Source organism: Pezoporus wallicus, unplaced genomic scaffold (genome assembly GCF_028554395.1).
Source record: "Pezoporus wallicus isolate ANWC-B61680 ecotype Strahan unplaced genomic scaffold, APGP_CSIRO_Pwel_v1 scaffold_7392, whole genome shotgun sequence".
NCBI lineage: Eukaryota > Metazoa > Chordata > Aves > Psittaciformes > Psittacidae > Pezoporus > Pezoporus wallicus.
Window position 1 is genome coordinate 1,770,402 of NW_026639923.1, and position 26,834 is coordinate 1,797,235.

Consider the following 26,834-nt stretch of genomic DNA (forward strand, 5'->3'; position numbering starts at 1 on the left):
TTGGGTTTTACTCTGTTCACTTATTTTGAGAACAGAGGCCTGGTATTCTCAAAGCTGATACAACTAATGGCACTTTCAGAGTTTCTCTCATACTGGACTGTCAAGCTTCTGTCTCATTCCTAAATACCTGCCTACACTATTTCATACAGCCCTTAGTTTGCTAATCTTATTTTTGGGAGACTGGTCAGTGTGCAAATAGCACTGTTATGTTTACCTCAATATGTGAGGGGTTTCCTTACTGTATTTGTTCTGTTTAGTTTATGGATCTGCCAGGCTTGGGGAGCAGCACAAAGCTTCCTTCCTCTTGAGGGATACAGCAGGGAGTCAACCCAGTTGACTTCAATTGTTTTATCTCCCCTCATCAGTGTAGGAGAATCGGTTCTAGTTACCTCCATGCTATTGCCTTCTGCAGCAAACAGCCCAGCTATACCCAAGGGTAGGAACAAGATTTAATGGAGTTGGTTCCGTTGCTGGTAGCTGGGTAGATTGCGCTAAACACTAATCAAACTAGGAGACTAACTGATGCCTGTCCAAGAACTGATGCTCCTGTAAGATGTAGTGCCAAAGAGTTAATGTGCCTTCTTGAGTGGAAGCTTTCTGTGTGTTGCTGGAGGTCACAGGGCTTTTCATGTGTTCAACAGTGATGGTAGAAAAGGCCTCCAATGTTCCTGTCAGTGTCTGTCCAACCTGTTGCGGAGGTATCAGGGTAGTAAACAGCTGAGAACCTGAAACCGTGCCTGAAAACTGTTTTATCAAAAGGGCTATATATGTGTTTGTCACTCTTGAGGTCTCCTCTGCTCCGAGCTGTGAAGTGGCAATATAGAGGCTTTTTGACCAGTGTCGTGTTGAAAGGCTTTCAAAACTGTATTTACAATAGAACCTTCATCTTTGATCCTGCTTTCCCCTCCTGCCATCTTTGCAAGTTGTTCCTCAATGTTCAGCAGTGCCTTGCTGCATTCCAGTGCTTTTACTCTTCTACTTTGATCGTGCAAGGGTGTAATTCCTGGAATTTCTACCAGGCTAATTTCCAATCTTAAGTTTGTGCTCTTTCCTAAAAGACAAAGATCACCAGCTGGGGACACAACTTGTTTAAAACATGTCAGTCTCTACAGCTGGGTAGGAGTAATACCATCACTGCTTTTTGACAGGAGCTAAAGAGGAGATAGCAAATAGAAGTGCAAGCATGAGCCACACTTGTTCTTTTCCTTCCTAAAGTGTTCCTGGAGTTACTTGCTGTTCCTGGAGGTAATAGAAAATAACTTGCTCTCTCTCAGCTTGCCATTTAGTTTCCACCAGGAAATAACCCAAACTAACATCACAGGTATCAGCTGCCAGTCACCCCCTTTCCTATGACACAGTCAGGTCTTGCACCCTGCTACAAGCTACCTATCTCCTTGTGCCTATTTTCTCTGCTTACCTCGAGCCCTTCTCTCCACCAGAACAGCCAGAACCTCTTAATGCTATGTCAGGAACAGAGGGGAGTATCAAGAACTCTGTAAATAACCGTGCAGCACAAAAGCAAAAGCAAGATCCTAAGGTGTTAACTCTTATCTTCTGTCTGAGCTGTAACTTCCTGAGCACATGAAGAAGGGCATTTTTGACTGCTATAAATCATTCAGAACTGCTGGAGGGAGACAAGAACAAACAATCTTGTTCAGAGGGTGTGAATTTTGCCTGCCTGGAATATCCTGTATCTTTGCTTTGCTCAAATAGCCTTATGTATGAAGCACTTTATCCAAATGCAGGAATTAAAGAACTATTACTACAGCTGTTAGACTGGAAATGTTTACAGAGCCTATATTACATTCCAAGAGTCTATCTGTGTTATGTGTTTGTAAAAGTTTAAACCAAAAACCAAACAAAACTTGTGTAAGAAGTTACATATGTGATGTGTTATTTCTAGCATGGTTTCATTCAGCCTTTGCTGCCCAGTGTGCTGAGTTGGGCTGAGCAGGTCACTTGCAGCCAACGCACGGCGAAGCTTGCAGCCATAGGTGATGGCACTTTGCAATGTGGTTTTGCTCAAAGTTGATTTTGTTCAACATATTTTACAAAGGGCTTTCACAGTGCTGGTCAAGCTTTGCCTTACCCCAGGAGTTAATGCTGAATAAGGAACTGGATAGAAGCTGGCAGAGAGAAGATAATCAATTCTGCTGCATCACTGTCCACTTAATGCTTCTGTGAAAGGAAGCCAACTCCTGAAAGGCCCTTAACCCGCAGAGAAGGCAGCCAACATTTAACAACAGAGCAACGCATGCTTTTACTAAAAAATAGCTTTAATCTTTTAAAAAAAAACATTTCCAGCCATGAGGGGAAAGCCTAAAACATCATTCAGCTATGCAGGAAAGAGTTAACACTATGTTTTTAATAGCTGTGATCACATAACCCTGGCTGAAGTGTATGTAACACCGCCAGGGACTTCACAGCATGGACAACCTCGTTACTTTTATTTCTGCTCTAGGAAGTCCCCTTATTTTCCTGGTTACTTCCCAGTGACCTGACATATCAGCTTCTTTGCTGGAGAGCTGAGAAAGAAGACCCTTGGAAGTAGTACTCGTGGTGTTCTAGCCCAGTGTGGGCAGCAGCACGTGGGTTGACTGCTTCTGTTTTCTTAAACTTCCTCCACTTCTTTCAGGTTGTGCTCCAGGATTGTGTCTTGTCCCTGGAACTTAAAATAGCCCCGAAACAACTTCTTCTGAAGCACAAGGGGAAACCAGTAGATATCGTCTGCCCACATGCGACTGAACGGCACCTCATCCAGCTGAAACCACTGGGGACGCATTTCTGGTGGCAGAAAAAACAAAACAACTTGGTGTGAGACTTTCTCCTGGGGGTGTTTTCCTCATAGACTCTTAGAATAGTTAGGGTTGGAAAAGACCTTAAGATCATCTAGTTCCAACCCCCCCTTTGAGTATGTGTCAGTAAGTTCCACTCTACAGCTCAGCTCCATCCCTTCGCAAAGGGATTTTGGCATGAATAGTTCTGCATTTCCAAAGAGCAGTACTGTCTCAGAAGAGAATGCGCATCCTTCCTTCCCCTCACTTACCATCGCTTTCTGTTGGCTCTCCATGAAAATCATCTGCCCGGAAAACGTGAACCTCCATGAGTTCAGAGTTGCCCACAAATTCAAATGTGATCTGACCCATCTTCTGCAAGGTGTTCACAGTCAGTCCGCTCTCCTCCAGGAGCTCCCTGCACAAGAAATAGACTTCTTCACATGAAAGCAAGCAGTGGGAGAACCAAAAAGCAGTTGTTAGCTTTACTTGCACGTTTAAAACTCTTCTAGTAAACTAAAGATGAACGCCGCACCTGCAAAACGGAGCAGGGCACAGCCCCTACTGACTGACACCACGGAACAGCCAAGTCAGACTAGCTCCTGTGTTACTCTAAGCTCCTAAAGGCTGGTAGGAAAACAGTCTATGTTGGAAATGGAAGATTCAGGAAAAATTGTTTAGCGTGATTTACATCCCTTACAACATGAAGATCTTAGATGAGTTAGAAGTGGGCTAACGCTTGTATGACTGTAGCTGGATGTGGTTTAAGAACTCCAAGATATGCTTTGTTGGCTTTGCCAACTTCAAGCTGAAGCTTTTAGAAGTGTGGAGAAGCAGGTAAGGAATACTGAAGCAGCTGTACTGCAACAAACTCAGCTACTTCTGAGGTTAACTGAACCTAATTTAAAGAACACTACACGCTACTAACATCATTTGCACGCAGAGTTAGGAATACCATTTCCCATTCAAATGCCACATAAAAACACAAAGCAGTTGTGTAAACTTTCTATTTCTGCTGCTTGGAAGTACATTTAGCATAAGGAGAAGCTACAAGGGAAGACTTAAAGAGCAGTTTGAAGGACTTGCCAGACAGCTCTTTCCCATTCGTCAGCATGCACAGCTACTCGAAGCACATTCAGTTACTTGCTCTCTTTGTGCTGTGTGCTTAGGGCTTATTTTATTTTAGCCTACCCCTAACAGAGTCAGCATAACTTGAAGTTAGAAATGTTTTTTCTAATGGACAAAAGTAAGGAATGCTTGGAAACAATGCATCTTCAGTTAAGGTTAATAATTGATGTAGTTGAATATTTGGCAGCCACTTAATTTCAAAATGTAATGGAAATGCTCTTTAAGGCTCCAGCTTTCTTTGGCATCGATTTCATGGGTCCCATCCTTCAAAATCATGTTCCAACTAAATAGCTTAGCTAATTTTAGTTTCCTTGAGCAACTGTGTTTAAAACAGAGGCAGTTTTCCAGCAGCAAATCTAAAAGCCTCATTTGACAGGCTGCGATAATTGAATAACAAAGTACAACACTGCTATGGTTCTCCAAGCAATTTATCTGTTGGCTGTTTGGCTCCGTATATAGGAAGTAGAAACATTACAGGGAGCAAACTGAAAATAATGAACTAAGTATTCCCCTTACAAGATGTGCCAGGGAGGAGCCATGAGTGCCCAGGTGCTCACAGGAATGTGATGTACCCAATGGAAGATAGGAATCTTAACAGACAGAGGAAACTTGCTCATGTTTCAGCTTAATGTTTAACTATCAGTGCTGTGAGGACACTTCACACCTTACACCAGTGCAAAGCCAACTGAGACAGTGCAACACAGAACCATGGCCTAATACCCCAGCCCTGAATACAGAGCAGCCAAGGTAAGTTTGCTTTGGACTGTGTGATGCTTCTTGGAGGAGATTTGCACCTAAAGTAGCTATAGTGGTGTTCCTGCCAGGAAGGCAGGCTGTGTCTACCTGGCTCTGGGGACTGCTTCCTGCTCAGCTGGTATCAGTGATGTCGTTGCAGTGAGTCCTACCAGCTGCATGGAAAGGGATGAGGACTGGACTGTTCTGCACTCCACAGCAGCAGGCACTGGCTGTTCCTGCGGCACACACTGCACTGGGATGGGTGACACCTTCCTCACTTTGACAACTCATATAGACTAAAGCTCCAGTTTCTCACTCTAGGCAAACACACACCTAGGAAACCAAATGCTAAATTCAATCATTTCACACCACAGTGGCAGTGCAAGCCTAGCAAATGGAGGCCTGAATTAAGTAACAAAACAAGTCTCCCTCCTCTTAGAGATGACAAATTACATGAAAAGCCACAATGTAAGCATGAGGTACGTTAACACCTGCAGAGAGGACTCCTGTATCCCTGGAAGAGCTCACCACAGAACCCAGGCGGTTGTACTGGCACAGATGGTTCAGGGAAAAAGCTGTTGGGTAGCTGTTGAGCTACACCAACACTCATCTTCCTGCAGCTGCAAGGGCAAATTGGGGCATTTATCAGAAACAGAGGAAGTGGCAAAGTGTGGCTTTGTATCAGCAATGTTTGTATAAAGAATGAGGTACCTAAATTTTAGAGGAGTTTAGCAATTCAGCTGCCATCTGCTATTTCATTTTACTGACTAAACAGAAGAACTCTGAGGAATGAGTACTAAAAGCTTCAGAAATGCTATTGTACCTCTGTGCTGATGGAGTTCAATTCCCCAACTCAGCATTAAGGCTTCAAATGCCGCCATGAAGTCAAATCATAAATTTCACCAGCGCCTTTCATAAGGGACCCCTAAAAATCTCTGTTTTGCTACTACGTTTTCACTACTGGAAGGCAGCATCTGTTCAACATTAAACACTAAGCAGTTTGCTGGCATAAGCTGTAATTCTGCTATGCAGCCATGATTAAACTTTGCACCTTTCTGAACAGTGCAAGAACTTCTGCCCACTGCTAGCAGACAAAGGCTCAGTTTAGATCAGTCTTTGGGAGGGAGGATGCTCACTTCCAGTTACTCATAGACTGGACAACAGTTAAAGATTTGCAGATGACAGCAATGGGGAGCCATCCCCTTTCCCTGTTCATGTGGCCGATCCCTCATCGCCTGCGGAGCAGGCCATTTTCTGTTCAGAGATGGCTCAGGACAGCACCGGTGGGTAACACACTGGTTCCAAGGGCGTTACTGATCGGCTGAGCTGCAGTAACCCCACCACAAACGATCCAACACCTCCTGTGCCCTGAACCCACCTCTCCCCATGGCACCAGCTCACCTCCGAGCAGCCTCTTCGATGCTCTCCCCTGGCTGCACCTTCCCACCGAAGCCATTCCACAGCCCGGCACCGAACCCTCGTTTCTTCAGGCCCAGGAGGACGCGCTGCGGCTGCACCACCAGGACCAGGGTGAAGAGCTTGGTGGTGTACATGGCTCCTGGGCAGGAGATGAGGACACGCTGCACCAAGGGCTCCCGGCACCCCTCGGAGGGGAGGGCAAGCTGCTCCTCCATCACACGGGGTGCAGGCAGCTCCTCTACCCCACACACCCATCAAGCCATCCCCAAATGCCTGGTCCCTGCCATCCCCAGCCCAAACCCTCGGTCCCCAGTGCCTGCTTCTCTAGCATTCCTCACCAACCCTCCTGTTCTCCCAGCACCCTCTCCCTGAATCCGCCATAGAATCAACCAGATGGCAAAAGACCTTTACGATGGTAAAGCCCAACTGAACTGCCAAGTCCACTAAGGGCAAACTGACGTCCCCTCAAGACCTCCACTCACAGCCACCCCTCATTTCCCCCCACAACAGCGGCCCACACTATATAGCTGCTGCCCCTTCCCCTCATGGCCACCCCTGGGCACCCCTCATGATCTTCCCTTATGGCTGCCCCTACTTTCTCGTCGTCACCCCCCCCTCCCGGCCGCTCCAACACCAGCCCCCATTCCCCCGGCCCTGTCCCCCTCCCTCCCACCGCTGAGCCACCACCTCAGAGCAGGCCCGGCCCGGTGCGGCCCTTCCCGCGCCGCCGCCGCCGCTCCAGCCCCGCCTGCGGCAGCCGTGAGGGGAGGGAAGGCGGGGCGGGCTGAGGCGGCCGCCATGGCGGGGAGGCGGGTCGGTGCTGCCGCCGCCGCTGCCGCCGGGGGTAGGTGCGTGGCGGGGCCGCTGAGGCAGCCGTCGGGTGGTGGGGTGTGCCGGGAAGGGTTGGTGTTACCCGCGGCGCCGTAAGCTTCCCTCAGAAACGGGTACCGTGCGTTTTGGGTTTGTCACTGCTGGGAACGCCGGAGAGGGGGTTAGTGACCTGGGAAGCTGTGGTGGCAGAGGTTGGTGGTGTGCTCTGCCCAGAGACATGGCGGAGCTGAGGCAACCCTCCTTCCTCCGAGGGGCTGAGGTACCCCCAGCCGCCCCTCTGAGGCAGCCTGTGGTGTGCTGGGGTCGGGCTGCCATGGCGTGGCCCTGCGGGCCTTGGAACACAAACGGCAGAGCAGAAGGGAAGAGCTGTCTATGAGGGGGCCCCTCTGTCTCACCTCAGGATAACCTGTGAGGTTAACTCCAAACACAGCCCTTTGGTTGGGGCTGGACCGGGTAACGAAAGGCATCATGAATCTCAATTTTGACGGCTTTTTTTGTGAGCCTGGGAGGAGATGGAGGTGCAGCTAGAATTAATTAGCTATATAGAGACCTTTGAGACACATAGTGATGCGGCTTGGAGCAACCTGGTCCAGTGGAAGGTGCCCCTGCCCATAGCAGGGGGTTGGAACTCCATGAGCTTTAAGGTCCTTTCCAACCCTATCCCTTCTGTGATTATGTACTGATTGAATAACTTGCCTTCCTTACCGGGCAGCTGTTGGCATTTGGTGAGCAAATGTCTCCACACCACAGTGAGGTTTCTGAAGAAAACTGGCACTGAGCACTGGTGGCTGGAGCGGCACGTGAAGGATCCCTTTGTCAAGGCAGCGAAGCAGCAGCATTACCGCTGCCGAAGTGCCTTCAAGTTACTGGAAATGGATGACAAGCTTCATGTTCTTCGTCCCGGGCTTTCCGTTCTTGACTGTGGAGCGGCGCCCGGTGCTTGGAGTCAGGTTGCTGTAGAGAGAGTCAATGCCTTAGGTACCGGTAAGTGCGTGTTGTTGGCAGGCAAGATGGGGATGCTGCTCATCTTGAGGTGTGTGGGAAATCTCGGTTGTGGTGGTGGTGGTGTAGCGAATGGATTATGGATACTGGTAAATGCCAGGACTCACTGACAGAGGTGTGAAGATATGTGGCAGTGAGGAACAGGAACTCTTTCTTATGGTCTGGAGACATCATATTTGTGAAATTAAAACTTAACGTGGTGCTACTGTTCTGTTTAAATGATATGGGGAAGATCCCTTCATCCCGTTCTGCCATGGATGTGGCCTCAGGAGGTACCTTGGCTTTCCTGATATTTTATTTCCTTTCTTGAAAATTGATAGTACCCACTATATCCAGTTTGTGTGTTTTAAGCTATTAATATTTCCAAGATAAGGTGTTAACCATCTCTACTAGCATCCAGCATTTCTGGACTGTCAGCCTTGAAAGAGCAGAAGAAAACCAAGAAAAATACCCCTTGCTTATCCAAAGTATTTGAGTTTTCACATCCTGAATGGATTAGTTTACAGCAAACCATCCATCCAGACACATGTAGCAAATTGTCTAAGGATAAGAAGACCAGATCTGGCAGGTGATGCGTTTTTTGTTTAATGACTAGCACAGAGCTCGTACTGTGGAGGTTGTTTGCAACCATTATGAGTGTTCAGTGTGTCATTCGTTCTTATCTAGATCCTGCTGTCCCCACTGGCTTCGTCCTTGGTGTTGACCTCCTTCGGATTGCTCCTCTGGAAGGAGCAGTCTTCCTGTCAGAGGCTGACATTGCAGACCCAAACACGCTGAGGAGGATTCAGAGTCTGCTTCCTGCAGAGAAGGTGGATGTTATCTTGAGCGACATAGCACCTAATGCAACAGGCATCAAAGAACTGGATCACCAGAAGCTGATCAATCTATGTTTAGGGCTTCTGAAGGTATCCCAAAGTATTTTAAAGCCAAAAGGAACGCTGCTCTGTAAATTCTGGGATGGGCATGAGTCCCGTCTTCTGCAGAACAGATTGAAGGAGCAGTTCCAAGATGTGAGAACTATAAAGCCTCACGCCAGCAGGAAGGACTCTGCTGAATCTTACTATTTGGCAAGACTGTATAAAGGGAAATGAAGGCTAAGAACTGCAGATTATCAAACAGGTGATCAGACACTCACTGGAAACCCAAATCTGCTGTGTGTTTAATGCAAAATCCCACCATTCAGACCCTGGGGAAATCTGCCATGACTGTTACAAAGTACATCACATACAAAAATAACAAGGGTGGTCCCCTGCTGCCTATATCTGCTAATTATCCCAGCAGAAGCATCCAATCTAACTTCTCACCTGTGGAGAAAACAGTTGGGAATGGAGAGGAGCAATCTGAAAGGTGACCTGTGGGGCTTGGAGTAATGGAAATGGAAATAAAACAGTGATTTTACAAGGTTTTAATGCGTGCTTGAAAATCAGTGCACTGTTAATGTTGCCCCATGTGAGGTTAACCATAAAAGGTGGCTGTCGGAATGAGAGGGAACATCAAGGGCATTCTAAACCAATTTGGTGGCTTAGAATTCTTTAAAGCCGGTGCAATTTATCAGTGTGTGTAAAAATAGATAACGTTTTTGTGCCTGTCAGGGTCGGTATCATCACCCAGAAGGTAGCTTCCCTTCTGTTTTCAGTAATACTTTATATTTGACCAATGCTATCTCTTAGGTGAAATGATGAAGTATTCCTTGGATCCCAGACAGGGAAGGTTACTGATTGAGTTGCTGGAATTCCTTTTGCACAAAGAAATTTAGCTACTGCTAAGATAAGATCAGTTTATTGGGAAGTGACAACTTTCACATTAAACAGCGCTTTTATCCGGCTGACTGTGGCAGAGTTGCAAGAGGAGCTCCTGACAGCGTCTGGTTGAAGGCTTCCAGATCTTTCTCATTGCAGACAGCTCATTTGGGATTGCTTACAGGGTTATCGAATTCCACCTGCTTTGAAACCTCCCGATTCCCTAAACTAAGAAGCGGGGTGTTGCTTTGTATGAGTTTGGTAAGGAAAGCCCCACAGAAGCCCGTTACCCCCACGCCTCAATGGCGCTGCCTCGGGTCATTACGGTACAGCGCGGAGGCCGGGGCGGAATGCGCTCCTAGTACCGTCCTTACGGCGGCCCGCGGCGCTGTTCTCGCGAGAGCTGGGCGCGAGTTCTCGTGCGATTTCGGCGCCGGGGCGAGGAGGGAGATCCAAGCGGGGCGCGCGCGGCGGTGAGTGAGGGTGGGAGCGCCTGAGGGCGGGCGGGAGGCCGCTGGCTCCGCTCGGACCGGACCGGCACAGCCCGGCTCGCCGCTCCCCTCCTGCCCCGCTCCCGCTGCTCGGCTGTCGCTCCCGGCCGAGTCCGCTGTCGTAGGAGCGGGAAAGGGAGGCTGTGCCCTGTCCCTGTTCCTCCTACCCCTGGGCGGCCGAGGCTGGGCAGGGCTGTGGGCACTGCTGAGGCCCCGCTCCCCCTGTGTGCCCTCGGGGGGTCCGTGAGGGAAACCCCCCCCCTGCGGTGCCCGGGGCACCTTTGAGAGCGGGTTTTGTGCAGCGGGGACACGCTTGTCCTTTTAATTTTTAGCGTTGTTCGTGATTTCAAATCAGGCTTTCTGTGCAGGATTACCTGTTGGCAGTGGTGTCTCCTGAATTGATTTACATGAGGTACTGAGGTACTTACTGCGAATAAACGTTTTCATTTGGGTTTTGGCTGATCCGTTGCCTATGTTAATATTACATCTCCTCTTCGCAGTGGTATAAATCCAGAGTAACAGCTGTGTTGCTCTGAAAGTTAGACCCTAGTCTGTGCCTTTGGTACAGGGCTGTGTGGATGCGGTTGCCTTTCATGGTCCTGAGGCTTTGTGTGGCTCATTAGACTTCTTGAAGTCTCCTGGGAATCTTTGCAGGTTTTTCTGGGATCCAGGCTTGTTTTGGCTTTGGCCTTTTAGTTAATATTCTTCTAGATTTGAAGGAAGAATTGTGAGAGCTTTTATGTGAATGAGGAGACAGTTTTACTTACAGAAGTGACCTTGGGAAGTTTTGTTGCTGGAAGTTCAGTTGCAAAGTGCTTTTTGGAAACCAGAGGCAAGTTGTGTAGAAGGTAGGATTTGCTGCTACTATGGAATTCTTCCTCCATCAGCCTCAGGTGTTTGGATGAAGAGTAGTAAGTTCTGTTTACTAGTGTTAGGTGCTGCAGATCTTCATGTCCTACAATGTTAACTTGTATCCCAGACTGTTACCTTGATTGTATAGGAAAGGAAAATTCAGTTTTGTATGATTTATGATAGCTTTTATTTACACACTTATGGGCTGAGATTTGGGAGAGAATCGTAGAATCATAGAATAGCTAGGGTTGGAAAGGACCTTAAGATCATCTAGTTCCAACCCCTCTGCTGTGGGCAGGGACACCTGCCACTAAACCATGTCACCCAAGGCTCTGTCCAAAATAAATAATTTCAGGTAGACAGCTCAAGGAAAAACAGGCTGTTTTGCATAGTTTTCTCGTTTAGGAGGCCTGCAACTTCTGCCTTGCTTGAATAGTGGTTTCTGATTCACGTTGATCTCAGCGTTGACCAGCAGATTGAGTTTTGTACCTTGTGACCTGGAAGACCTTCCATTTAGTGTTACGTTTAGGCAACAACGTGTCTCTTTTTAACAAAGCAGCCAGTATTTCGCAGCTTGCTCTGGATGTTTTGCTGACGACTTCCTGTGTACTTCCAGAGCCATGGATGACTTCGAAAATAACACCACCGTCTTCTCGGCCCTGAGATCCCTCAACAACTTCATTTCACTGGAGGGGGCGTCTGGGCCGGCGACGCCAGGCTCGTCTCGGAGCGCCTTGCAGATTCAGTACCAGCAGAGGGTGCAGGTGAGGTGTCCTCATCCCGGTGATGCTCGCAGGGTCGCTTTAGTGTGGTTGTACATTTCTTTTGATTCCAGGGACTGGGATTGATTTAATGAAGATCTCACCATTCTTTTTACGATTGATACTCATGCAAGCTCAATGAAAGCTTGCTTTTTCAACATTTGGGAGTCTTTAATTTGTTTTAAAGTGTCAGACATTTATTTCTGTCATGTACAAATTTCAGGAAGGTCTTTTGAATATTTTCCCTGCTGGTTATAAGTGCATCTAGCTCAGGGAATTAAATTCTAAGTTGTTTTCATATTGCTGAACAAAGGAGCTTTTATCAATTAGTACTTTCTAGCAAGTCATTTTGTTACTTTTTTTACAATCTTCCTTAAAGTTCCTTTGTCTGGACACATGCAAAAGACTTGCCTTGTGTGTGGCTTTGATCTGCTGACCAATTGTGCTTCCTTGTTTACTGCTGTTCGTTTCCACATGTTTGTTCTGAGCTTTTTCCTGTAAGCTGCCTGATGCTCATGAAGCATGAAGTTAACATTTTGGATCCTAAGGACTGTTTATTAGGCTGGAATGAAGTTTCTGTGTTGTGTGTCTTAATATAATTTCTGGTTAGGTCTCTATAAAATAATCTTGATTTCTTTTTAATATAAATCTGCTTTGCATTTAGAATGAAAAAACCTATACATTTTCTGTCTGTGGTACATCTCGGATTGCAAAAGATGCAAAAGATGCAAAGATGGTTAGAGGAGACTCTTCCTGGTTTATAGAGTCTTCTTTAGTCTTGAGTGTACAGGGCTTGGACATGAGGTGTTCTAGTAATGTTGCCTGTGTTATAGGGTAATTGGAATGAAAAAATGAAGTGTAATGTGGCAGTTAGAAAACCATGTTATTTTGCCAGCAGTTAAACTTCCTGGGGAACATGATCTCTGTTTCTTGGGTAGCTGCTGTTACTTTTATGAGGCTTGGGAAGTTCATCAGTAACGTTTTTTTTCTAGATAGAGAAGTACATTTTGTTAGAGTATCTTTAGAGATTGAATGAGAAATTCTGAATGAAGAACTTGACATTTGCTTCTTTCCAGCTAACATTGATTTGATGTGGGTTTCTGAGTGTGTTGTTGAACTCTTGGTTTCCCCATCTGCAGTTGGTGCGAGAGTACCATAAATATGGCGATAGATTCCTTGTAACTTGTGAAGTGGCATTCAGGTGTGAGCTGAACAGCACAAGGTGGGAGCTAGCAATGTTATATGTTGTTAATGGTGTGTAATGTCTGTTTTCACATATGGTCTGGTGAGATGGAAGAACAAGCTGGGCAGATCCACTCCAAATCCCAGCTCCTGCAGGTGGAACGAGAGAAGATGCAAATGGAGCTTAGCCACAAACGAGCTCGCATTGAGCTGGAGAAGGCAGCTAATACCAATGCCAGGAACTATGAGGTAGGTACATCAATTGCAGATGGTTTGATGTCATAGACCTAAATCAGAACATACGTAGTACGTCTATGTTGGTGTTTTAGTTTGGATCAGGTGTATACTCTTGACTTCTCGTGCTGTGCTTTGGTTTGCAGTGAAATGTCTCAGAATGTGTATAGCCAGCTTTTTTTGGGATGAAACTAAATTGAAAGATGGAGGCCAGGAGCAAGCCTAGTGCTCTCCCAACTGCTAACAGACACTGTCTTCAGAACAAGACTTCAGCAAACCTGTAGTAAATGGTCCTGGAATATGTTTACTGTATTTGCATTCACTCCAGATGTTGTGGTGGTGTGGGTGTCAAGTTCCCAGCACAAACTTTTGCTCTGCAGATCCCCTCACAGTGCATTGCACTAACTTGCTGATGTACATGAGAATGTGAACGTCAGAGCCTGGTTTGGTTTATAAACCAATGATCTGATCACAAGATTCCATTAGTTTAGCACTGAAGTCATCATGGGTAGCAGTAACAAAAGGATTTAGTATTTGTTTCTCCCAGAAGTATTTAAGTGTTTTTCTCCCAGATGAATTTAAACTTCTGCTGGCACAATTGCCAGCATGTACTTTGTGTGACTGTAATTAATTGGAGTGGCAGCAGTGCCAACTGTGCTCTGTCACACAAGAGAGCTTGCACCGATAAAACAGTGAGCCTCACTCGGGGACGAAGAGCTTTTATTGCTTTCTGGTCTGATGCCCACATATATTTGCTTAGCTACGTTACTGGAATAAGTAGTAGATGTGTGGGTTTTGTAGCATAACAAAGATCTTATATGAGGCTGATTATTAAAAAAGAAACCTTTAAAAAACTCTTAAGCATGTTTTGTTGAATTTCACAAGGGTGCTGGGTGATAGATTTGGTGTGTGGTTCTGAAATAGCAAGTCAGTGTTCCTCTGAAGTCAAGTGTGGGATTAAGCTGAGTTCAAACTGGAATGTAGTTGAGTCAGTCACAGCAACCCGTGAAATACTGGTACAGAAAAAGGGAGCAGCACTAATCTCCAGCACTGTGGTAATTACCCTGCTCAGATTCTGTGTTTTTCCAAGTCATGTGGATAAAGGTTTTGGGAACCTCACATTGCTTTGCATAATCCTTGCTTACTATGTAAATCCATGTCTCGATTTGCTTTGATTAGCAAAGCAATTTACTACACATTTTTTCAATAATCAATTTGTGGTAGGAATAAACTGAAATGGTATATGAGAAGTTTCCAGAGGGCAAAAATATTTATTGTATTGATAATACTGTGTGTTTAAACCCTGTTTCTTTTATGTTAAATATCCTCATACAACTTCCAGAAGTTGCAGAGGGAAGTTTGTCTTATTAACCCAACTGTTGAGATCTGAGTTTCTGGAAGTCAATTTGCTATGCATGGGTCAGGTTCAAATTCGGCATCAAATGGTTTCATCTTTGAGCGTGCAATGGAGTCACGTCTGTGTTCTCATCTTCATGTCTTAGTCTTCCAGATCGCTTTGACTGCCTCTTAATTTTCTAGCTCCTTTGCCCTGTGTAGGTCCTTGACGCTGAATTGCTGTTGGTAAGATTTTTGCCCCTGATAGTGCTCTGACCACTGCGATGAGGAATGGGGACGGGAGGAACCAAAACAGCTTCAGTTTTGTGCTACTTTCCTCTTATGTCTCTTTGTGTTTTGTTTTTTTACTATTACAAGCGAGAGGCTGACCGTAACCGGGAGCTGCTCACGCGCATAAAGCAATATCAGGAAAGGGAAACAGAAGCTGAAAATAAACTGAAAGAACAAATGGAGATGAGCAAATGCTATAAGAAGAGCATGGAGACAATGAGTAAGAAGCTGCAAGAGAAGGAGAGCAAATTAGCTGAAGCCAATGAAGTAAGAACAGAGTAAATTTTTAATCCCTTTGTAGCTTCCGGTGACTGACTTTGAAGGTCTTGCGAATAGAAAATCCCCTTTTTGATTAAAAAATAAAAAAAAAGACAAACCCCAAACCAAACAAAACCAACAACCCAGACAAAACAATTGGAAGCACTGTATTTAGGAATAAACCCTGGTGGTATGTGTCTGTTTGCTGTCAAAGGTTAGAGCTTAACCAATCCAGAGACAAGTGAGCAGGTCACTTGTTAAGTGTGTCACTTAACACAGAAGCTGTCACTGTGTTAATTAACAATGAGAAGGGATTTCTTAGATGGATACAGAAAAGGAGAAAAAAGTGCAAGGCAGTATAAATCACCTAGGTTTTTAAGTCAGGTTACATGACATTGGATAAAGAAAGGGGAAATGATGGAGGAGGTAAAATGGGAAGGTGTTGAGGGAAGTAGGGAAAATTGTAGACTGGAGGAGACCAAAGTTACATACAAAGTCGTTCTTCCTGAAATGTCTTAGGTGCTTTTGTGTTCCACTGTAGAATGAATGCTTGGATAATTCTGATTTCAGCTCTCTGTGATGAGAAGACCATCCTTTTAGCCTCTTCAGATGCCATTCTAGTTAAGTTCAGCTAGTGCATTTGTAACTTTTCTGTTAACTGCATCAGCTGGGTACCTCTAGAGTCCTTAAGCCTTTCAGCTGCCTAGCTATCACTGGAAATATTTGCGTGATAAAGCAGGTAAACACATGTAATGTGCCACTTATTGGTGCTTAAAAACAGGGAGACAGTGATGGCATATGACAGAAACTAAACCCATGTATGAAATGTGTGCAACCTTTCTGGTTTTGTGTTCTTTTTATTATAGCCATCAGTATCAAGAGGAGCACCCTACATGACTCTCAGTTTAGAAAACACCTTACATATGGAATGTTTTGAGATTTTTCTGTTAAAGGGAGATGAATGTTGGCTATTTGAAACAAACCTGTGAGGTTTTCTTTAGAATGAAGATATTTAGAACATTTTAAAATCCACTCGATCCCTACCTTTAAGGAAAGCAAAATGCAGCTGGCATTTAGTTGAGGCAAACACAGATGCTTTCATTTTGGCTGTGTTTCAAGATTTAATTTGGAATGGTTGTGGGGTAATGTTTTTACTTTAATATATATAGTTGTGTTTTATCATCATCTAGCTTTGAAGCTTGATAGTTTTCATGCCAGTTTGAGGTCACCCACTTAATAGGTAATGGAAATGACAATTTGGGTGACAGATGAAAGCAACTAAATTACTTTCTCTCGCCTTTGTTTTTGAGGTGAGTTTGCAGGTCTGAAGGTTTGCAAGAGTGGGATTGTTTCTAGATACACTGTTTGTACTTTTAATTTGGATATGATTTCTGTCTATCACCATCCATAATATTTGGCTTGGAGAGTCATAGCCTTCTGTGTTTATTCTTTCTTTCCATTACTTCAGACAATCACTGTATTAAAAGGGAAAATCTCAGAACTGCAATGGAGTAAAATGAATCAAGAGATGCAGATGACAAGCCAAGACTCTCAGAAGCAGGAACTGATGGAACAGCTGGATGTTCAACATAAGTAAGCAGGGGATCAGTGACTAGGGAGAAAAAGGCAAACAAAACTTCAGTCTTCTGTAGCTGTTGTCACTCAGAAAACTTTCCACAGCGTTTGATTTCCGATCTTCAAAGGGGTTCTTTGATCTGGATGTGCAGGTTATAACCGTTGTTTAGAACTAGCTCTGAGGTGCGATTTAATTGTACCTTGAGGAAAAAAAAAAACAAAAACCCAAACTTGAACATGAGACATCACTGAGATTTTAAGTTCATGGTAGACAGTTAGCAGAAGGCATGTGGGTGGGAAAGGCTAATCTGAACTTTATAGGCTGAACAGAACAAAAATACCAAGCCTTAACTCCTAGTTGAGAGGTAGTTGAAAGATATGAGTGTGTTGGTTTTTTTTTTAACTCGTTTACTAAGTTCAACTCCTCAGTTTCAAAGGTGCTCTTTATTTACTGTGGGTGTGTATTTGCTGGTTTCAAAGTTAAGGTGGCTTTAATTTTTGATTGTTTCTCAAGATGCATGTTTTTATTAAAATTAGTATTTTTCTGTCTAAATTAGAGGGAGACGGTATGCGTGTGAAACTCTGAGAGAGTCAATCTGCTGTAACAGTACCGTATACCTCGTTAATAGCGTTTGAAAATCTTTGTCAAAGATACTTCTGCATGTAGATGGTTTCTGGTGTGTGATTCCTGGGTGCTAAGTGCCTCTTGTATGTACATCTAATAGAAAATGGCAAGAAGCTTGTCAGCAAATCCAGATGTTGCAAGCAAACCAATCCCATCTAGCAGAATATGAACAGAAGATTAAGGTAAGAAATTCTGTGGGCTATATAAAGGTTTAGTTGTTAATCTCTCCCATGGAAGAACAGAACAGTGTTTTTCTAAACATAAATACTATTGCAGAAATAAGACGTTAGTTTGTCATGTAAGAATCTGATCAGGTGGCCAGCAAGAGCTGAATTTGGCTAAATTGACTTAGGTGGTCCAGACTACTTGTGATTAACTGTAACATGAAACACTTCATCTTTGTTGTATCAATTGATTGAGAAAAAGCATCTACCTATGCTTTCTCAATAGAAAGGTGATTTATATCCTTCTGCAGTGCTTGACAGGAACACTGTTTCATCTTGTGGCAGAGCACAAGATTGCCCTGCAAAATGTTCACTAGAAGTGGGTCCTTCTTAATGATTAGTGGAGATCTTGTTTTGTTAGGAACTTAAGGTACATAGGTGTAGGGAAGAGGCCAGCCCAGGTGTTACAAGTGGAACGAGAGTTATCCCTGCTTTGAGTGATGGATTGGGCCAGATGACCCACTGACTTCCCTTCCAATGTCATGCAAGTCATTGATTCGAGTTTAAAAATTACAATGGAGGAATAGCTCTTATGAGTTCCAAGTTAATCGTTGCTGTCCTCTTGCCATCCCGTATTTTCTAGGATCTGGAACAGAAGCTCTCCCAGCAGGAACATGATGCTTTAATTGTCAAGAACATGAAGACAGAACTGGCTCGTCTGCCAAAAATGGAACGGGAATTGCGCCAACTCAAGGAGGAAAATGCCTACTTCAGGTGAAAGAAGGGCTCAATTGTTGGGAGGGTTAGCTTGTGTGAGGTGTCGCTGCCCATGGCAGGGGGGTTGGAACTAGATGATCTTAAGGTCCTTTCCAACCCTAACTATTCTATGATTCTGTACCTGCTACATTTGCACTATATGTACTTTCAAATCCCTGTGTTGGGCTTCCATATGGGAAACTTTAGAAGGAAGCTTAAATGTTACATATAACTACTGGGTCTGAATTGAGCAGGTTGTGATGGCTACCAGAGGATTTGACAGGATCTGGGTGATCTCCCTAAACACAGTGAGAGCCTCACAGAATGTGTATTGATTGTTCTGAATGTTTGTTAGATATATTCTGTCATCTGTTTGTTAGAACAAAATTCAGTGTTTAAAGATAGCGATGAGCTCTGTACAGCTTTGGGAAAGGAATCCCTGTAGAGCATAGAGTGATCACTTTAATAACTCTTTTTGCTTAGTTATTGTTGCCACTGCTTTAGAGGCTTGGTGTTCCAGCATCATGTTTGGAAAGTTTAAGTGTCTAAAGCATTCTGATATAGACCTGGGTCTCTGAAGTGGCAATTAATTTGAAATATTAAATTCCTGTGAACTATGAAATAAGTTGCCTTGGAGATTTTTATTTTCTTTTGTTAAAGTAAACTTAATTCCAATCTTTTGGTGTATCTTAAATAAAAACCCTTGAGTTACATGCCTGACCTTACCAGCATTTTCTTATCCTAAAATTAAATCTCTTGGCTTTGTTTCTGTTCTTGTTTCATTATAATTTTAAATTAGTTATCTTGGAATCTTTTCTCATGCTTGGGTGTTTTGTGCACAGAAACGTGCTATCAACAAATTAAAGGTCATTTTTTACAAACAGTTTTATCTTCTCACCCTTGCACACCTTAAGCAGTGTCAAACATACTCAGCCATCACAGAGCACTCAGAAAGCCCCAGTGTCTGCCACTTGCTGTGTTACAGCTTGTGTTCAGCCTGCCTGAAGATTGGAGTAGGGAGTCTTTTGCTACCCTTCACGCTGTTTAGCCAATCAGTGAAGCAGATACGAAACTTCAGGTTCTTTGGACGTAATGAGGGTGGCACTTAAGAGTAGGAAAAAGCCCAGTTTAATAGCGCTGAATTTCTGTTGTAGCAGTGGCTTTGCAGTGAGGGTTATAGAAGCGAGTCAGTTGAATGCCATGAAGTCTGTTCAGTGTCATTCCAGGTGTATCCAGAAGTTCGTGTGGGTGAGTTGAGTTGCTTGGCTCTTTAATTGTCGTTTCTCTTTTTCACCACAGGGAAATGAAAGAAAACAATGGGTTGCTCAAAGAGGAGGTAGAAGGTCTCCAGAGAAAACTGGAACGCTATGAGAAAGTCCAAGCGCAGCTCGCGACTGTTGAATTGGAAAATGAGGTGAGCAGCTGGGAATGTTTGGTGGGTGAGCAGGATAGAGGTTTCCTTTGTTGCCTGTCCTGTCTTTTAGGCTCTTCCTGTATTTTTTACTTGAGATGAGATACTTGTTTTAATTAATGTGTTCCAACCAGGCATTCCCAGACTTGAATGTCAGCATGAGAGGACCTATGGCAATAAAGGTGACAAATGCAAAAGGTTAATCTGCTGTTCAGCTGGAGATTTCATGTAAAGAACTATCTCCTCGATAGTGTCTTTTTTGGCCTTGCTGTTTGTTTCTTGCCTCTCTTCTGCTAGAAATGTCATTTTTGGTGTTAAACTCTGCTCAGATATGGTGTTGCTGAAAAGACGTGTGGTAAGAACCTTGCTAGGCACTTAGATTACTGCCAGTGCCCGCAGGGCCGGAGTGTGGTCTCAGATGAATAAAATGCCTTTGCTTCCATCCCACCCTGTATCAGTCAGACAGCAAGCTGTCAAGAGATTAACCTTACTGTGAACCTGTTGATCTGCATGACTATACTGGTGTCTGATCAGGTTTAGATTATACAATTTGGCGTAGACTAAAAGTAAAAAGCTAGAGGAGAAACTGGAGGAGGAGAAGTAGGCACTTCAGCTACTACAGGATCGGTGTTGAGAATACAGCTTGTTTACTTCTCCACTGCCAGGAGTCTACCAAAGTCTAGTACACCGATGGTAACTCACAGGGTTATTTGACGTGTAGCATAGATTCTGTGTGTCATAGAGCTGTGGTGACAGGGAAAATGTTTGTGAGGAATGGGAATGACAAGATAAGAAGATAATGAAATCCACAGGAGGAAAAGACATTGACTTTGAATGGAGGATTATGGGAAAACTGTGGAAAATGAGCTGTTAGAACATTTTTCTGTGTCTCTAACTCTTCTTTTGATCTCTACTTCAGAAACTTCTGGGAAAATTAAAAAGCTGGGAGAGAGTGGACCAAAGCACCGGCTTGAACATCAGGTATGTGCTCACAGCTCTGCAGAGAAGTACAGTTTCAGATGGTTTTCCTTTCCTCTGAATCATCTGATCCTTGCAGTGTGCTGGTCATGTTTCTTGCTAACTCTTCTTCATGTGGAGATTTTTCCAGTACTTTATTATATATAAGAAAAATCATAGGATACACACTGTTATAGAGTACCTTTGGGAGCTAGCAATTGTTTTTCACCAAGTCAGCCTGACAATGTCTCTAAGGCTCAGTTTTGAGTTCTCTGAACTCCTTGTGTATAAGCATTCATGTTTAGTTAGAGACTCTGCTAGTTTAGTAAGCGAACTCTTAAGACTATTAGGATGTGTTCAGAGAAAAGAATCTGTGTTGACAAGATCTTTGTGACAAATTGCTGTAAATATGATTTCTTTGAAATCTGGATGTCAAAATAAACTGCCAGATCATGTTGTGGTGACTTTTCTTCCCTAAAGCAGCTGAAGAACTGTTTTGACTAATGAGAAATGGAATAAACTCAGCTTCTTATAAAAGGGGGGAAACTCTTCACCCCTCCAATGATGTTTTGTAACAGAAGCTTGTCAGTTTGGGTACTGTTACTTAACAGCTTTCTGACATGTGGAGCACTGAACCAGATTTTTTAAGATCTCTGGTATGTATGTGGTATAGGGAGGGGCTGGAAATGGTGCATTTTCTGATCATTTTCTTCCACTGCAGGAGGTTTTCTGTGTAACCATGCCTTCATGTGTCGTGCTTCAACACTGCTTTATCTTCTCTAAATGCTTACATTCTTGTTACACTAGCAGAGCTGCTTCTTTGTAAATAACTGTGTTGATAGCAGCATTCTAGTACAGATCACCTTTCATACTGGATCAAGGCCTGAGCTGCAACATGAACCGCAGAACCTAACTTTACTAGTTGTTTCATTATTCCATTCATTACATGTGTCCAAAACCAGAGTTATATTTGCAGACTGTTGGGATTGTTTGGAAGCAGGAGCATTTGAATATGCACCTATAGTTTGGGCACATTATTGCTTCATGTAGAAAATACTTGTGTTTAACTTGGGAAAGCTCCCTTAGTTTTCTCACTGTTTTCTGTTTAATGAGGACAATGAATCTTTCTGTGGCGGCACGCTATTATGACTGAGATCCTCTCCTGCCTCTACTGAGGATACATACATTTAGATGGAGTTAGAATTGTGCTGCCTCTCCTATGGCAAGGAAAGGCCAGAAATAGTATGAATCCTTTTCACAAAACGTGTGCTATCAGACAGCAGAGTAAAAGCTTTTTACTTACCTCAAGCTGTTAAAGGTTTAATGAGGTAATTTCACACTGGGAGAGAAATGGAACCAAGTGATTCTGCCTGTGGAAGTCTAATAACTCCTTCATTTAAAATCAGAATATTCACTGGAAAGTGCTAGGCTTTGATTGGGCCATATTGTTTAGTGCTATTAATGGCGTCTTCTCTTACAGAGGAGGGAATTGCTCCTGAGAAGAACCATCTTTTGCATGAAATTGTAGCAAGTGGAGCTGGATGATTTCCTTCTCCCTCTTTTTTTCCCCCCTCTTTCTTGTTGTTGCTTAGATTTCTTACATCATGAATTACATTGCTTCTCAGTCAGGATTGATGAAGATGATGAGAGATCATTGTCCTAGTTAAGTTCCTGGAGTATACTGTTGGCGAAGCATAGAATCAGCTAGGTTGGAAAAGACCCTTAAAATTATCAAGAGAAGAGTTAGTTGCCCATCTCATAGTAGAAGAAAACAGGAGCAAGTTGGATAGTTGTCCCAAAGATGCAGAGCAATATGCTGTTTGTTAATAACTCGATGAGCAAGGAAGAAGGGAAATGCATCTTAATCATACTCTTTATTGATACAGAGAATGTAAGTTAAGCATGTACAGCGTGTGGTGTTTTAGGAGAGGATGGTTTTTAATTTCCTCCAGCACTTCCACAGGGCTTGCTCTGTGTCTGCTCTCAGTGGTTTCTGTTCACTGATTGCCTGGTCCCAGCAGGCTTTTTGTCAGATTGGCTTATGATCAGACGTCGGAGCATAAGTTTGTGTGATAATACTTGGAAAGGAGGTGCAGCTTTTAGGAGCGTAGTGGTAATCCTACTGGCTTTAGTACTGGTCTCTTTTTGATAACAATAAAAGAGCAAAGTGTTTATAATGCTTCCCTTTTTGTAGGCGGAAACAAGTTCATTAACAGTTTACTCAAAGGCTAATCTTAGGTTTTTCTGGTTCTGGATTCCACTTGTAAGCTCCTGGGTTTTCTTCTTGTGCTCATAAACTATAGCAGCAAAGACAGCTTTAGCTCTAGAGCATGTTGGTGTGTTGTGTTCTGCTGTGCAAGCTTCTGTCCAGACTTTGCCTTTAGAATTATACCTGCCTTATACAGTTGTTATAATATCCTCGTAAGCTCCACAATACCCAGACGATAAATTAATACACATTGTAGTTATGTTTGGTTTGTGTATGCACATTATGCATGTCCTAATCTTTTTTTGTGGTCAGTTATAAGTCCTTTTAGGATCTTGATCTTCTTACTGCCTACTTCCCTGCTATAGTTCGCTGTCTCTTACAGTGGATGGGATTTTTGTCTTGTAGGTCTTTTTTTGTGAGTTACTGTTACGCTGCCAGCGGTTTTCATACATTTGTCCTGTGTTGCTCTGACTTCATATTCCTGCTGTAGGATTTGGTTTCAACTGTAAAAGGAGAAAAAAAAAAAGCTGAATTTTGAAATTCTTGCTTTGCAAGTAGAAAGTCTTCCTTGTTTTGGGGTTGACTCCCCTGGAGGAGGACATTCATGTATGGGTATTGTAGGACTTTGTTATTAAGAAAGAGTTGCATTGGGAAAATAAGCTTATACTCTTGTTCCTCTGGAATGTGCTGATGTAGTTTGTATTTCTTCAAGGTCTAGTATTTGTGTAATCGAGTTGTTGACCATCTTCACTGAAGAACATGACAGGCGTGGTTGTTTTTTTTAGAGTTCTACTATTAGCTTGGAGGTATTTCCCAGGTAGTTTATTAAGTGTCATTAAACAACATGTATTTTAACCAAAAAATCCCTGGGGAAGGCTGTGTGTGAGAGGAGGCAGGTGCTTTATGTGGATGATGGCACGTAAAATCATCGATGAGGTGGTGTCCTTTCTCCTGCTGCTGGAGAAAACTGGATTTCCGCTCCAGTCTGGCAGGCTTGGCCTGATGTAAAATCATCAGCTGGGCTCTCAGGAAGGGTCAGTGAGTGTAAGGAATGTTGCTATCAATGCTGCATATATGCAATCGCTGTCTCCTTGTCCAGTACGTTGGGTAGTAACTTGGTGTGAAAAAGATTTGTGCACATTTCTCTAATGGCATACAGAGTAGAGTGTTTTTCAGACCAGCTCTGTAAACTTCATATTTACACCACACACTTAGCCTTGTTTAGTAAGAGTTCTTCAAAGCCTGGCTCTTCTCCACCCACCCCAAACCTTAAAATTGCATCCTCCAGAGCAGCACTGTTACTGTTTGACTTTCCCTTCTGCAGCATATAGAAGATACCCAAAAAAGGAGGTTTCTTATTCTGTGAGCTTTACATCTAAATAAGCTTTTTTTGCTGCTGCTTCTTGTTTTGACTGGTATTGCCTTTGTCCTCTAATAAATTAGACAGGTGACTTTGCTATCCATAAACAGGTACACGTCATTTTGCATCATTCTGCACTCCAGGATGTATCTGGTATGTTTTAAAGATGAGATAGTAAGTTGGACACTGAAGATATTGATAGTCACTGATAGTAGCTGACAAGGTTTAATGCTGAATTTGTCTTTGTATTCATGCGTAATTGGCAGAATATTTCAAGTCTTAAAAGACTGGAGTTTTGCTGAAAGGTTACACATATTTATGGAAGATAAAGCAAAAGATTTTGTTCATATCTTCAGAATCGTATTCCTGTTTTCCATGCCCATCACAGGGAAGCATTAGAGAGATCAGCTCTCTTTTTGTGAAGGGCCATGGAATACAGTATGGAAGTTAAATGCAAGCCTGACATATTAGAAAGAAAAGCAGTGTGGTTGAACAACGCTGTGTTGCTCAGGGGCTCCAGAGATGGTCTTGGACATTCTTGAGTCACGTCTAGTTGCAGTTATTTATATTGGAAGGGAGATCTTGGTGCCTTGGTGTAAGGCTGACCTGGAGGAACTCTTGGTTTAATGAAGCATGAGTTTGGAGAGTACCTATAGTCATCCTTCAGTTTGCAAGGGTAGATTCAGTTGGCTTCACTGATGATAGTACATTAAGCTGCTCTAGCTGTTTGTGTATTTGCTGCCTGGGTCTGGAAAGAGAAGTGCATATTTAACAGGAATTCAGGCCAATGCTTAAGGACCATTTTCACTCAGTGAAGCCTGCCAGATGCAGGCAGCAGCCACTCATCTGCTGACCTGTCCCTTAGAGCCAAAGGATGAACCTGTTAGTGCTGACCTGGGTTGCTTGTGGAAACATCTGTGGGCTGGCTGGCTGACAAATCTTGGGGCCTAACTTCCTGCAGTGTCTGAGACCAGATAAGAAGAGGAGATAGTGTGAATGTGCATGCATTTCCTCTCCAAGAAAGGGTTTAATTAAGTGGGAAGTATCTCTGTTTAGTACAGTGGATAGCATAGTTGTAATTTGTAATTACACAGGTGCTACACTCAGTACGGGAAGTCCTCCTATGCACATTCTGCTTTTGGAGCTGGGGGAAGGGAGGAGAGAGGGAGGGAAAAGGGAATCATTTCTTGATTCTGCATTTAGTGGTAGATTAGTGCTCTTTTTTCCCCAGTGAATAGGAGAGAAGGGAGAATATTGGAGTTCTCTACTTCGCTTTTTGAATCTTGATTAACTATGCTTAGCTACTCTGTGCTCTCTTCCATACCAGGCATTGAATGTCTTTGCAGTAGTGAATGAAGCTCATAATCTTCTCCTTTCTCACAAGGTGGTAATTTACCTTCCTCTGAATGTCCATTATGAATAAGTGGTTACTGGTTTAAAAAACCTCAAAAATCTGTTGACAGATACCCAAAGCAGTGCATGTTGAAATGATGTGAGTTGCTTCTATCTGTTTCTGGATACTTCATTAACTGTAACCAAGCAAGATAAGGTTTGGGGGTTACTGTTGCTAGTTCCAGTAGTGCCATAATTCTGGCATGATTGCTCCATAGTTGAGCAGGTATTGTTATTGGAGTAGCCTATTGTATCCCTCTGGTCTTTTGTCACCAAGCAAGAAATGGATCTAATGAAAAGTGCTTGCTGGCTGCTGTCGGTAACTGCACCACTGAGCTGAAGTGCTAATTTCCATGTCTGGGGGGGGTATAAGGGGAACGGATTTCTCTGGGTTGACTAATGGTGCCCCCTACTTTAGAGCTAAGTCTCTAATTGGAAAAGAAAATCATCAGTAGCATAATATGAGGATCTTGAAACTTCATTTTGTACATCTAAGTTTTAAGTAAATAATTGTGATTTATGATCTGTGAACACATTGAGAATTGCATGACTGCTGCTTAGGAGATCCCAGTGCAAAACAAGCTGTCTCCTCACAGTGGGAATTCCCAAGGCACCAAAACCGAAGATAAACACTGTGTAACGGGAAACACTAATTAAAGCTCCCCACAAACAAACAGTGAAAACCAAAACAAAAGGAGAAGCTGTGCTGCTTAGGGGAAGCTTTTATAGTTGTGAGGTCTCAGCTTACCTCATGGGACAGTGTCTTCTGATGTCCTGAATAGACACAGTACTGCATTTTACAGTTACTTTTAAGAGCTTAATTTTGTCATAAAAATTGCTTTCCGTTGAAGGTTTGATAAATGTTAAAGAATTCACTCTCCAAAGAGGTTAAATGTACTTTGGCTTCTGACTTGACTATGTGTGCAGATGTTCTGTTCTTATGTGGTACCTTATGGGTCTGTGAGCACTGCAGCTGGAAGAGGTCCTGCAGAGCAAGAAGTAATCTAGAATGGAAACCAGCTTTCAGGTGGATTGCTTCCCTCATCAGCTTACTGTGTGGGTGCAGGAATGCCTGTGTTGTTCCAGAGCAGGGCAGAGGGAAGTGGCAATGAGCAGCCAGGATGAAAATGGAGTATGAGGATCATTTATATATAAAGGTTATGTATTCAGTATACATATAAAAGATTAAAGCATTGCTTTTGAAGCATTTAAAATCTTGAGGGAGATGTGCCTGAATTGTTCCAGAGGGGATCTTTGTCTTTAGAGAGTGAGGTGGGGGTTTCAAGAGAAAACAAATCACAATGTCTTACAATAATTTACATGGAGAAGTCTTGGAGGCAGCTGTCACCTATT

At 43.5% G+C, this 26,834-nt stretch overlaps 3 protein-coding genes across 12 annotated transcripts in view; 2 read left to right on the forward strand and 1 right to left on the reverse strand.

Annotated features, from left to right (window-relative positions):
* Positions 1-30: 30 nt before the first annotated feature.
* NUDT1 (nudix hydrolase 1) lies at positions 31-7,164 on the reverse strand. 6 transcript variants are annotated; one of them, XM_057416779.1, is made up of 5 exons: positions 7,057-7,150; positions 6,039-6,195; positions 5,166-5,257; positions 3,047-3,211; positions 31-1,051 (listed from the first exon to the last, which is right to left on the reverse strand). In XM_057416779.1, the coding sequence occupies exons 2-5, from the start codon at positions 6,188-6,190 to the stop codon at positions 777-779; spliced, it is 684 nt and encodes a 227-aa protein (XP_057272762.1). In that variant the 5' UTR covers positions 6,191-6,195; positions 7,057-7,150; the 3' UTR covers positions 31-776. The 6 variants fall into 6 exon arrangements, with proteins under 6 accessions (XP_057272762.1, XP_057272761.1, XP_057272764.1 ...); XM_057416778.1 differs by lacking the exon at positions 7,057-7,150 and adding an exon at positions 6,399-6,441; XM_057416780.1 differs by lacking the exons at positions 31-1,051; positions 7,057-7,150 and adding exons at positions 2,256-2,784; positions 6,399-6,423.
* MRM2 (mitochondrial rRNA methyltransferase 2) lies at positions 5,640-9,288 on the forward strand. Of its 2 annotated transcripts, none has more exons than XM_057416777.1 (3): positions 5,640-5,924; positions 7,600-7,871; positions 8,556-9,288. In XM_057416777.1, exons 1-3 carry the CDS (start codon positions 5,902-5,904, stop codon positions 8,978-8,980), a joined length of 720 nt encoding a protein of 239 aa, XP_057272760.1. In that variant the 5' UTR covers positions 5,640-5,901; the 3' UTR covers positions 8,981-9,288. The 2 variants fall into 2 exon arrangements, with proteins under 2 accessions (XP_057272760.1, XP_057272758.1); XM_057416775.1 differs by lacking the exon at positions 5,640-5,924 and adding an exon at positions 6,850-6,904.
* Positions 9,289-9,985: 697 nt separating this feature from the next.
* Positions 9,986-26,834, forward strand: part of MAD1L1 (mitotic arrest deficient 1 like 1) — a 369,315-nt gene continuing 352,466 nt past the window's right edge. The window contains exons 1-9 of one of the 4 annotated variants that reach the window (XM_057416961.1): positions 9,986-10,101; positions 11,588-11,735; positions 13,023-13,163; positions 14,862-15,041; positions 16,501-16,625; positions 17,333-17,414; positions 18,040-18,170; positions 19,452-19,566; positions 20,483-20,544. In XM_057416961.1, the coding sequence (XP_057272944.1) occupies positions 11,592-11,735; positions 13,023-13,163; positions 14,862-15,041; positions 16,501-16,625; positions 17,333-17,414; positions 18,040-18,170; positions 19,452-19,566; positions 20,483-20,544 (980 nt within the window). In that variant the 5' untranslated portion in view covers positions 9,986-10,101; positions 11,588-11,591. Of the gene's footprint in view, positions 10,102-10,822; positions 10,968-11,587; positions 11,736-13,022; positions 13,164-14,861; positions 15,042-16,500; positions 16,626-17,332; positions 17,415-18,039; positions 18,171-19,451; positions 19,567-20,482; positions 20,545-26,834 lie in introns of those variants that run through there. The other 3 variants (XR_008973123.1, XM_057416962.1, XM_057416960.1) reach the window with 3 other exon arrangements.